Source organism: Manacus candei, unplaced genomic scaffold (genome assembly GCF_025592945.1).
Source record: "Manacus candei isolate 608988 ecotype Guabito, Panama unplaced genomic scaffold, ASM2559294v1 h1tg000073l, whole genome shotgun sequence".
Taxonomy (NCBI): domain Eukaryota; kingdom Metazoa; phylum Chordata; class Aves; order Passeriformes; family Pipridae; genus Manacus; species Manacus candei.
In genome coordinates, this window is record NW_026138121.1 from 2,727,789 (window position 1) to 2,740,596 (window position 12,808).

At 51.3% G+C, this 12,808-nt stretch overlaps 1 protein-coding gene across 5 annotated transcripts in view; it reads right to left on the minus strand.

The window, feature by feature from the left end:
* Nucleotides 1-12,808, minus strand: part of PLXNA2 (plexin A2) — a 171,065-nt gene that overhangs the window by 26,456 nt on the left and 131,801 nt on the right. For 4 of the 5 annotated variants that reach the window (XM_051808522.1, XM_051808521.1, XM_051808523.1 and 1 more), the window contains 6 exons: nt 9,294-9,430; nt 6,135-6,302; nt 4,791-4,884; nt 2,826-3,065; nt 2,498-2,641; nt 1,144-1,378 (listed from right to left, as the gene is read on the minus strand). In XM_051808522.1, the coding sequence (XP_051664482.1) occupies nt 1,144-1,378; nt 2,498-2,641; nt 2,826-3,065; nt 4,791-4,884; nt 6,135-6,302; nt 9,294-9,430 (1,018 nt within the window). Of the gene's footprint in view, nt 1-1,143; nt 1,379-2,497; nt 2,642-2,825; nt 3,066-4,017; nt 4,099-4,790; nt 4,885-6,134; nt 6,303-9,293; nt 9,431-12,808 lie in introns of those variants that run through there. The other variant, XM_051808526.1, reaches the window with a different exon arrangement.

Sequence of the window (12,808 nt, forward strand, 5' to 3'; positions counted from 1 at the left end):
TTGTATGCGGTTCACACCTGTGTGCACACACCTAAAACACCCTGAAAGGCTGCAGAGAGAAATAAGGATCTATTTTCATAACTTGGTGCCTCCCATTCCTTTCTTCTTCTTCCCCTCCTCTATCAACAGTTGCCAAAATAATCAAATCCGATGCAGGTCAAATCCAAGCTGCTGCAGGGGTCAGGAAGGAATTTATTCTTCCTCTCATAACATAATATCATGTGTTATACAGCTGTATCTGTCTCCTCATGTTCCCTCTCCAAAGTGTGACATGCTGGCTCAGTGAGGCCTCTGTACCCCAGCTGGGCTCTGCCATGCCAAAGCTGGGTTTCCTCCTCAATATATCTCATTTTTTGCCCTGTGCTTTCAAGGCTATCCTTGAAATCAGCTGAACAAATCCAACACCATATTCTCTACATACACTGGGAAATTTGCAGCTTTCTATTTATTTTATTTTGATTCACTGAGCCCATTTCCAGGTGGAAGGGAACAACAGCAGCACCTCCAAAAAAAACACCTTCACCTGGGCTTCACCACAGGGGGGACCAGGCTCAGCCACCTCCTTGCAAGGGACAGGATTTGTCCATGTAGAAACTTGCAATCAGCAGGTGTGACTGCTCCAAATGACACACAAAATCTCCCAGAAGCAAAAGCCTGAGGAGCTTTTCCTACCCCTCAGCCCTGTTACTGCTCTGGGCTTATATTTCTAGACTGGAGGAGGGACTGGACCAGCTTTTCAACCCTCCTGCCTTGCTTTTGGGATACATGGTGTTACTTGGGGGTCTGAACCTCCTCTGCACCCTCTCTCTCTGTGCCTTTTTGCAAGCCCCTCACTAAAAAGCCATCAGACAAGGGGACACGCCGTGCGGGCACCCCGGGGCTTGTGCCGTGCGATCCACGCGATCCAGGCGTGTCACTTAAGCAGGATCAAGCTCTAATCCTATTCTCTGCACATCAGGGAGCAGAGCCGTGTCTGCTGCTGACACACTTGTGGCTGCCCACCCTCCCAGGGCAGGATAAACTCCACAGGGGCACACACCCACACCCCGCTCCTGGCTGCAAACTCCGGGGGACTGGGAAAACCGGGAACCCCAGCACGGAGCCGCAGCACCCAGAGAGCGCCCGGTCCCGGGCAGTACCCACCCTCCTTGCACTCCAGGGCCACCCGGGACTCCAGGTTGTCCATCTGCATCTGCAGCCTCTTGAGAGTGAGGTCGTTCTCGCGGGACTTGCGCTTGTAGGCGATGAGGACGATGATGACGATGATGAGGAGGAGGCTGCCCCCGGCCGCGATGCTGACGATGGCCGGCAGGGTCAGGAGGCTGTCTGAGATGATGCTCACCGAGCCAGGGGAGAAGATGACCCCACCAACACGCACCTACGAAGCACAGCTCAGGTCACCAGCAGAGTCAGGGTGTCACCTGCCCCAAAGCCCCGTCCTTCCCACGCCATGGGCTGTACAGATCCCTTGGGAAGCACTGAACCACCCCTGTTTAAGGACATAAAACTCCATTTGCCTTCAAACACAGAGGGTGCCGCTTATGTGAACACAGGGAGGCTTCAAGTGATGATAAATGTGCCAGCCCTTCACTATCTGGGCTTTGTTCTTATTATCTGATGGCTCCATTTGACTTTCATTTTATAAGCTTTCAACTCCCTTTTGTAAACCGTGGACATTAGCAACCCACTGATAATTTCACTGACAAGAAACCAGAGTGACTGGAAGGAGAGAGCAGAGAAGGGAAGAGAAAGCCCCACGTGAAAGCTATGGAGCAAACAGGCTGCAGTTAATGCCAGGGCAGGCTTTTCTTGGATGTGCCCCGGCCACAGATGCGAGCAGCTCTCAGCCAGGTTGTGCTTCTGGGAGTCACACTGTGATAATCTGAATATGTTTTGGATGCTGAACTTAAAGGGGAATAAATCACAATTACAATCTCATTTGGGCTCCACTCAAGCACTTCAGCAGCTGCATGTTTGGTCTGTGAGAGGAGCAGAGGAAGCAGCGATGCCCAAAACCAAAGCGGAGGAAGGCACCGACTGTTCCCCTGGATGAGGTTGTTGATCCAACCACTGCAGTGTTCAGATGTTCCTGGCTTCTGCTTCGGGAAAAGGCAAAACCTTTACATCCACTTAGCAGATCAGGTCTGGCTACGTGGGCTGATGAGATCCCTACAGGAGGGAGAACACTGGGAACGGTCTCATCCTCATCCAGAGGAAGGATGGTACCCGGTGCCAAAGGCACTGCTGGAAAGATCTGTTCCTTCTAGAAGGCTCTGATAGCAGGGAGTGAGTCTCAGGGAAGAACAAAGTTTCTCTGTGTTAATCCACATCAATATTTTAAGCTTCCAATTAGAAAGCCACGAAGATCTAAAATCCTCCCAGCCCTTGGACAAGACATTGCATTCAGCATCCGAGCGAGCCAGGGAGCTAGAGGAGGAGCAGAAAGGATGGGAAGGAGGGAGGGAAAGGGATGCTGATGGAGAGTTTGGTCCCTCACCATGACTTTGTGCTGTCCGGTGAGGTTTGGGGGCTCACACAGCAGCTGGGTCTCGGAGACAGTGACAGCACAGGGGGTTTCCCCGATCAGCACGGTGTAGTTGAGCTTGGCTCCTCCCGGGGCAGGCGGGCACAGGTTTCTGCCCTAGGGACAAGCAGAGAGAACACTGACAAAGATGCAGCCCATTCCTCCAGTTTCCAGCTCATCCCCAGCTTGTGCAAACAACAGCACTCTGCTGGTGTACCTCATTCTCCAAAGGAGGGATAAGACTCCAATACCTGGGATATTTTTCTTCCCATGGCATGAGCGGGTGGGGGGGTCTCCTTACCTTCAGGATGATGGGTGAGCCCGGCTTCTGCTCCAGCACCCCGGTGGGGCTCAGCATCTCAAACGTGGGGTTGGGGTAGTAGATGAACTTGGTGTCGTTGTAGACCAGCAGGGCCTGCACGTTGTTGAAGATGAACCCGAACTCGTCCGGCCGCTCCACGGCGTCCAGGCCGGGCCGGTACTCGGGGCTGAGGGGGGGAGCGAGGCACAGCAGCACCGTGGAGTTCACCACCTTGCACACCTGGGGGGAAGGGGCTGCTCTGAGAGAGGCAGCACAGGAAAAATCCACCCTTGACCTGGACAGTGATGCTCTGACTCCCTAAATTCCCTCTGGAAAGTCGCGGGGATTCAGGTTGGGCTGGAAATGTTTAATCCGGGCTCGATGCTCGATGATCTCAGAGGATTTTTTCCCAACCTTAGTGGTTCTGTGATGTGTTATAACCATGGTTTGGGGTAAGGTGCTTCCCCTCCATCCAGCACGAGGGCACTGGTGCAGGGATGGAGAGTGAGCTCAAAAAGAGTGGCTTGCACAGCAGACCTTTCTCCTTTCTCTTTATTTTTCTTTTTTTTTTTGCTTTTCTTTCCAGTTCCATCCTCTCGGGCAATGTTAGCTCTGAAAAAGACCCACGGGGAATATCTTCTCCCTGCTGCAAATGGGTGGTTAGAGGCAATTCCCAAATGCCAGGGAGGGAAAGGAATGATCATCTGACACTCGTGGGCTGGAGGTAACGTGAAGGTCATCTCCTGCCAGGCTGAGGACACCCACGGCTCCTCCAGCCCTCAGAGCAGGGAGATGGTTGATTTATGGGACTCTTGCCTTGTAAAGCAGCAAGAGCCCAACCATTTGGCCTCCCTCCCTAAGTGGAAGATTTAATTTCACTCGATTTCGTGTCTTCAGAATTATTTTTGTAGCACTATAACTGCAAGTGCTAGCAACGAAATTAGATGTCTTTTTAAAAAGAACTCAGATGAAAAAGGTCTTGAGGGGGAGAAAAGGAATGGGAAAAGACTGCTAAGTGATTTGCCCTTTCCAAGATAATACAGATTCAGTCACAAAGATCACTGCATAGAAACAATATATTTCAGTTTTACTTGATCAAAACAATTTCTGAGGTCCTGGAGGTACAATTCTTACTTGTAGCACACAAGAAGATTTCCTAGTTCCCATTTAGCTGGGGATTCATTCCAGTTTCTCACTCGTGGACTGAAAAAATACAGATAGGGGAAGGAGGTGGCATTCCACATCAACCCCAAACTCTGCTACCAACTCCTTGCTGTGGGAACACCAGGGTGATAGGAGGCATAAAAGTAACACTCAGCTCACCAAAACACCCAGAGCCTCATGCCCAGGAAGGTTCCCCTCCCTCCTGCCCTCCCTGGGCTGGTACAGGCTCGTCAGGCCCAGAGCTGAGGCAACAGGAGGTTTATTTATAGAAGAAGGCCAGGGATAGACTAAACTAAGTTAAACTAAGCAGCCTCAGAGCTCTGGCAAGTCTCAGTGTCCAGCTCTGGGCTTTTCCAGAAAGCACAGGCCTAAAATGGGGAGTGTGGAGCAGCTGGGAATGATGGGGACAGCTCCACTTGGACTTCCCATCAGAACGTGCCTGCAGAGCTGAGCTGGGTGCTGGGGAAAGGAGAGATCTCAGGGCTCAGGGGCTCTGACAAAAGGGGGATTTCAGGAGGGTAATAGGTTTATCTGCCCCAAGAGAGAATTTGAGGTGTTGGAGATGATCTAAAATGAAATCCTTCCTTTCTAGCTGTGAAAACTCCTTGGTTACTGTGCTGCCAAGGAATTAATTTCCCATTTCTGTGCGTCCCCATATTTGGGTAAATTTGGGAAATACCCCCAGGGCAGCTTGTGCCATGGCAAGGCTGGCCCCACAGACAGCACTGGCACCAGTAACCACGTGCCTGCAGCCAGGTGAGGGGATGCAGGGGATGCCCTGTGCTGACAGCACCTACTTACGTTGACAAACTCCTTCCCATTGTACTTGACGCGGATCCTCGGCTCCTGGATCACGTCCAGGTTGGAGCCAGTGACAGTCAGGGGTGTGTGCCCGCTGTGGAGAACAGGGAGACACCTGATTAATGGAGCTGGGGCTGTGCACAGAGCCTGGGCTTGACAGGGAGGATGCTTGTTGAGCTCAGAAAGATGTTTTCTGCAGCCACCTAAGGCACCAGCATGGATTTATACCCACTCCTGAGTCACTGGGGAGGGGTGTCCCTGGATTTTCTGCTCTCAGCTGCCCCCCCTTCCCACCTCAAACACTGCAAGGCAGCGGGATGAGGAACCAAGGAAATCAGGGGAGCTGAGACTAAACACGTAAGACAATAAATTAGTGGCAGTGTTTAATGATTTACACAGCACTGGTTTCCAGGCCCACGATAAATGGCTCGTGCAGTGAAGGAACTGACGGGCACTTGCCTCTGGACTGCAGACACAGCAAGTTGTCACACAGAGCAGGGGAGGGATGGAGAGCCATCAGGGCCACGGGAGATACAACCCCCAGGGCCAGAGTACCCCCTTTCTCCTACAGCCAGTGCCCTGAGCAAAGCCTTCCCCTCTCCCTTCACGTGTTAACTGGAGCAGCACGGCCCAGATTCACCCACAGCTCCAGCACCTCCACAGCTGCTCCCTCAGACCCCCTCTGTCAGCAGCCCTGACCAGCCCATCCAACCCAGCTCCTCCAAAACCAGACACCATCCCGAATTTGGACTCAAGGCAGGCATCTCCAGAGCCTCCTGCGAGACACTTACCTCTTTCAAGGGCAATTTTAAAAAAAAATAATTGGAATTTGATATGGATAGCTATGTTACAGCCCTTGTGAGCACAACCATTAAAGCAAAATCACAGGATGAGCGTGGCCCAGGGTTTTTAGCAGTGACAATGTCACGATGATGTGACAGCACCAGCCACCCCATTCCCAGCAGTGAATCTGGGCTGACAGTACATTTTGATTAACATCAGCTTTTCCCTTTCTTCGTGGTTGCTGGTTTTGTTTTATTTCAGGACTACAAGAAGGAGCCTTTAATGAGCAATTGTGCCCTTCTGCAGCAGATGGGAGTGATCTTGGCTTTATTTGTGCTCCCAGAATTTGGGTGCAGACTGACTGCTGGAACTGCCTTGGGAATCACAACTACTCTGGGAACTGTGATTTTTGGTAAGTTCAAACACCACAGATGCCCAGCCCTGACAAATCCAGGATGCTGGGTGGGATGAGAATTTCCCAACAGACCCTGAGTGTGTGCTGAGAGAGAAGCCCCAGACAAGGAGAGCTGTTGAGGTCCCACTGTCAGATCCATGCGTTACCTGGCGATGCTCCACTCGGGCTCGATGTGCTGCACCTTGGGATCATCAATGTACTCAAACTGCAAGGTCCTCTCCAGCTGAGCCCTGTCCACGCTGACAGAGACCTGAACAGCCCCCAGGCCGTGGGCTGATGGGGCTGACACACAGACTATCTCGCTCGTGGATCGCCTGTGCAAGGGGGAAACAGGGAAATGTTAACGGGTGGTCACGGTGTGGGGGCAGAAAACAGCCCTTTGTCCTGTCCTGGGGCAGCTCCTGAGCCATCAGTCATCCCCACACTGACACCTGTGAGGGGGACAAGCTCCCGAGGCAGGCAGGAGGGTTTCAGTGGCACGGGAGGGAGGGAGTGGAGCTCTGCCCACCGCGAGAGCAGCGCAGCCTCTCTGAAATGGCTCTTTGTGCCAAACTGCAGCCTTCCCGCATCCCTCTGAACCCGCTGCCTTCTGCTGGGCGTGTGAAAACAGATGGCTGCTTTTTAAATGGCATGCATAAGCTCACTGAAAAGCCAAATTCTTCCCCCTCCCCACCCCGTCGCACACACGAGGCTCTTGTGAGCGGCATAATGGAGCGGCACAGCCCCCGCCCGGGAAGGGCGATGCCGCGGTCACCGCTGCCTTTGGCTTTGTCTCCCCGTCAGAGCAGGGTGACCTCGGCCTCGGTGCTGGCTGGCTGGACACAACAGACCATCTGCTGCCATCAGAGCCCTGGAGAAGGTCGAGGCAGCAGCGTGGCGAGGCGCTGTCAAAGCACAAAGGCGCCGGTGGGTGGGTGGATGGATGGAGAAGGGGAATGAGATCTGAGCATCCAGAAGGGAGCTGTAAGGAACCACGTGGCTCCGTGGTGAGCCTGGGCATTGATGCTACAAGAAGTGCTGCAGTGACACCCCTGGAAGTGTTCCTGCACAGCCACCCGTGGTTGTCCTTCCTGCCCAAACCTGCCCCTGGGCTCATAGAGAAGATTGTGCTGTTCCTGCGGCTCATTTAGTTTTGGGTTCTCCCAGGGAAGAGGGCAGGCAGGTCTGCAGCACCAGCTGACAGTCTGGCACTTAAATCAAAAACTGGCACTCCTGAATGTCCAGTCTTCACCATCCTCACCCTCCCCAGCTCACAGAGGTGCCTGAATGGCTGAGTGTCCCTGCTCTGCTTCCAGCAAAGCTGTGGCAGGGGGATGATGTGTCATCCCATTTTAGAGCCTTTACACACTTCCTCCCCTCCCTGAGGAGTATGGACACATCACTCAGCACTGGGCATTTCAGGGGGCATGGAACAGCAGGTACCACAATGTTCCCAGCTCACACCTTGGCACTTCCACCCACCACAACCGAGGGAACAGAAACAACCTCCTAAAAACACCTTAAACAAATTGGACTCGACTGTTTCTGTTGATGCAATTACACATCTACCCCTTCCTGCCCTCCTCCTCCTCCCTCCCTCATGCTATTCTCACTCTCCACCTAGGATTAATTTAACCACAAAGGCATCCCTGTGTGAGGAGTGGGTTTCTCCACCTTCCTTGCTGAGTCTCAGAGTGTTTCTATGGATGCCTGTGCAGCTGATGAGATGCCTGCTGCTGCCTCCACTGCTGCTGCCTGCTCTGCTGCCTGCTCTGCTGCCCACACCAGACCCCACCGTGCCTGCTTAGCTCTGGCACGAGATCCAGAGTGACGCATCGCTGCCGGCAGAGCAGCTCCCAGCTCCCTGTGATCAGCTAATTAGCTTTCTGTGCTATTATTATGTCGTCATGGTGAATCTACCCACTCCTCCGATCAGAGAGGGGAGAATGGGGGAAGCTGTAATTAGAGGGAATCTCATTAGAAACTGCTTCATCTCATCAGGCTCCCCCACACCCTCGAGTACAATTGAAGTTCATTGCCTCAAAACAGCCCAAGCCAAACAAAGTGCACAGCGTGACCCCACGTGAGGGCTGGGGCTGTTCACACACTGCTGCCTGCTTTGTTTAACTTTCTGCTTCCTGCTGTAATTTAGAACATACAGGCAATCCAAAACTCTTTTCCAGGTTTTGCAGGTCAGCATCTAGAGGTTGCCTGAATAAAATCTGGTATTTAAGGGATGATATTCCAGGGCTGATTCTGCTCTTCTGTTGGGGGTAACACTGTTCCCTGTGTGTGCATCCGAGGGAGCAATCTGGCATCTTTGTTTTGGAGGTGGGAAGAAATATTGATGGATTGGCAACATTGCTTAGCACTTGGAGAACTGATCCACACTGGAAGGTCTCAGCAAATCCAGACTTCCCAAAGGTCTGGGATGGATACAGCAGAAGCACTGCTAACAACCCAACGTGCTCCCACATCTGAACACCCACAGCTCCTGTATTGAAGGACCTCTCAAATTCACCTCCAGGGGTCTTTGCTTTGCCAGAAACTCCCTCAGTTCCTCCTGGGAAGCCTGAGTGAAGATCTGACAAGCAGAAGAATCCCCTTGGGACACCAGGTTCCCACCCAGGCTGTGCCCACTGCCTGCTGGCACTTCTTGGGTCCAGGCAGGGCTGTGTACGTGGGGCACACAGATGTAAACACAGATGTATCTTTTTCTAACTAAGCCCCAAGAAAACCCATTAAACCCTGCAAATGTCAACTCTGTGTTTACACTGCTGGGTAAAAAGCAAATTTGCCATTGAAATCCCACTGGAGATTGAGGGCTGTGTGAATTCCCTGGCAGAAGGTGTGTGCAGACCCATGCCCTGCTCTACCCAGCAGGACCCCAGCCCTTACTCAGACCATTTTTAGGAGGTCAAGGCACTTACAGCAGTGGCTGCAATAAAAACAGTGCAAGGTGTTTATCTCTGAAAAGAGAAACCTGGTATTACTTGTGTTACATTTTCTTCAGACTAACTGGGCTGGGGGCAGGTATTGATGACCAATATAAATATTTTACCACCACAGTGATGTTTATCTGAAATTTTTGGACTAATTAACACTGCAACAGCATTGAAACCAAACAGTGGGCAGCACTAACACCAATGAATCCCTCCAAGGCTCAGTCACAGCAAGAGAAAAGATGGTTTCACGCAATAAAAGAGGGACTGGGAGCCTTCAGGGGTGGTTTTGCCTTGGCTGCACGTTCAGCTGCAGCAGATCCTGGTGGAGCAGGACCAGGAGGTGCAGGCAGGAGCCCACACTGGCCCAGCTCGTCCTCTTACCCGTAGAACTCGCAGGTCTGGTTTCCCAGGAGCACGGACACACGGCTGCCAGCTCCCAGGTGGTGCCCAGAGATGGTCACCATCGTCCCTCCCGATTCGGGCCCCCGGCTGGGATTCAGGAAGCTCACCACTGGAGTCTGGAGAAAGGAAAGGACAAACTCATCAATCCTGCCTGCAGTGAGGGAGCTGTTGTGAAGCACCATCCCTGAGCACCCTCATGCTTTTAACAAGGAAAAGCAAAACAGGGATGTGTCCTGGATGTCTGACAAACGTCCTGCTATGTTTTCCAACCGAGCTCTGACAGAGGGAGGTGCCCCAACAAAACAATTGCCAATTCAGCCTTGGCAAAGTTATGGATTCACCTTCGACTTTGCTCCTAAGCAAAGGTAAGTTGATGGCACTGCAGTTTGAAGAACTAAATATATCCAAGCAAACTGCCACGATGGAGATTTGAACCCGAATATTTGGAGTTTGTCAGCGTGGGAAAGGATAAAAAAACCCCCACCAGGGTCTGGCAATGGGAAATGCTGCCCAGCTACAACAAAAGGCAGCACCATCAGCTCCAGCTCCATATGAACCACCAGGGATGGAATTGTGGGGGCAGAGCCTGTTTCCCATTGCTGATGGAAAGACATCCTTGGTGGGCAACCTTAGATCCTACTTAGCATTTTACTGGTGAAATTATCACAGCAATGGCACCTCTCACCCTGCCCTGCACCAGGGTGGCTGGTTATACCCTTAATAGAATTCGCAGAGGGCAGGTACCCTTTTATTTCTTTTCAATCAGTGGATATTACCAAATTGTTTTACTAATGCTTTCACATTACCCTCTTTACGACTCATCAGCAAAGCCTGGCAAGCTCCCAGCTCCAATCCCCTGGGATCACCTGCTTGGCAGCTCCATCAGTTGGTCCTGTTTTCCCTACTGTTTTCCCACTGCAACACATGTTTTCTGGGTGTCACAGCATCTGCCAAAGCAGCTCAGACCAAAAGCTTGTTTGACCCTGACTCCTGAATAGACCAGGGAAAAATACACCATCCACCCTGTTGTGGATAATCAGGGAATAATGTTGCAGGAGGGAAAGATTCATCCTTTAACTGCTCCTGGTCAGCTCTTATCCTGCCTGGGGTCAGCAGTTGGAATTGATGATCCTTGTGGGGCCCTCCCAGCTCAGGATTTTCCATGATTTCCTCAGTTCATGGCAAAATCAGGCAATAGGAAATAGGAATGGCAATAGCAATGTTCACACTAGGCAGGCTTGGGAGCATTTCACACAGCCCAGAGGACTGATTCCAAAATGCAAAAAACCTCCAAAGGATGCTCAGTGTATGACTGCCCATCAGAAACCTCCTTCAAAATCAAGCCCAACCCTGGGAACTGTTCCCAAGGTGATTTGGGAACAAGCTGCCATGCTGTGGACACTCCAGACTGTGAGACCCCACTACCAGCCACCCTCCTCCTCCTCCTCCAGCCCCATCCCTGAGGCCAGATGGCTCATGGGAGCCCAGGGATGGAAAGGAACAGTTATTTTACACATCCCTGAGGTCCAGCAGGTCCCCCCCCCACACCAGCACAAAGTGTCCTGGGCAGCACAGCCCTTCTCTGCACTCAAAAATCAATGATAAACACTCCTTGCCTACAAGCATCTGACGTTTCTGGTGTGAGCCTCACCTTGTCTGAGCACTGCAATCCTTGGAAATTCAAAGCATTGCTAAAAATAGAAACTCAGGCTGTAACTCTGAGTGGTCACTCTTGTAAACAAGGAAAAAAAAAAACAAAACAGGAGAGCTGAGAGCTCATCCTAGAGACCTAAAAAGTCCCAAGGGTGGGATGCAGCCAGCATTGGAGGAGGGTCTGAAAGCTAAGTGAGAACTTTCCACCTTCAGCTCATGATTTGGTGATAATTATGACAGATTTACAGCTCCAAGGTTCCTCCTCCCCAGATCAAAGGGGTGTCATTAAGGTGACAGCGTGGCTCCTGCCCCATGGCAGGCACCAGATGAGCTCAGGAAGGCACAAACCCTCTCAGGGTCAGCCCAGAGCTCTGCTCTGAGGTACCAATCAATTTTACTGCCGACTTTAATGGCATAAACCAGCTGTAATGGAAGCTGTGGCGGTGCTAAAGAGAAAAATAGAGGCCAGCTAACAAAAGGAAATGATGTGCTGGAAGTTTTAGATGCCTGAGAAAAAAAAGGAGCGATATAAAAATCAGTGTATAAGTGCTGGAAATCAGGAGTAACAATGCCAAGGGATAATGCTCAGCACATGCACCAGGTTGCTGCAAAAACACTACTCCGAGATTCATCTCTGCAATTCCTTTCCACTGGTTCCTGGTTGTTATTTAGCACAAAGTTGGTGTTGCATGGGAACGTGCCTTTGGAGAGGGGCAAAGTTGGGACTACACTGGCACTGCCCTGCCATGACCAGGGGGATTTCTGGAATATTCCAGCAAAATGGGGTGATATTTTGCACCCCTGCTGTTGCTGATTAAATGAAATGCCAGGGGAGGGTGTTTGCTATAATGCTGAGAGGGTGGCAGGGCCCGGCCTGATTTATCTCTTAATTAGTTTACAAATTGTGGACAATTGGTAAGTGCTGGCATCTCCCTGCATACAGATTCCACTGAGCACAAAATCAATAGGGCTGGATGAAATGCCCTTTTTAGGCAAAACTGGAGATAGGGAAACTCCAGCTGTGGCTTTTCAGTTTCTGATTTGAAAAGCTGCTAATAAAACAACAGAAAGACCCATGCCATCACTGGAAGTCCACCAACCCCAGGAGCAGCTCTCCACTGAGCAGGGAGAAATCCTGCACTAAACCAGCATCCTGGGAGTGTGTGGGGGGAAATCCCTGAATATTTGAATGCAGAATATGAATAATATATAATGCAGAATATGTAATATAATGTCCCTTACGTTCCCTGGGGAAAAATTAAATCTGTGGACACAGAAAATCAGACATATTTAGGTGTCAGTCGATTCAGTTTTGAGCAGAAGTTCAGTCTCTGAGCTGCAGAGGGACAGGCTCTGGTGCTTCTCTCCTGCTGCTATGTTTCTGTGTTTGTGCAAAAAGGTCTGTTGGTGCCTGTACATTTACACACATATGTATAAAAACATCTCCAAAAACAGCAGGAAGCAGCCCCAGATTCACTAGATAACCAACTAGAGCAGGTTATCACAAGCTTTGAGGCCCTGGCACAGGTTGCCCAGAGAAGCTGTGGCTGCCCCATCCCTGAAAGTGCCCAAGGCCAGGTTGGATGGGGCTTGGAGCAACCTGGGCTGGTGGAAGGTGTCTCTGCCCATGACAGAGGGGTGGAACTGGATCATCTTTGAGGTCCTTTCCAACTCAAACCATTCTGTGAGTCTAAAATCACTATTCTGAGGTGCAAACCCGAACCCAAATGCTGTGGGAACCCCAAGCTGAGGTTCATTCTCAGGCCTGTGCCAGCTCCAGATCCTGCAAACCAGGCTTGTTGACTGAGCTACCAAAAACTGTGCAACACCAGCATTAGAAA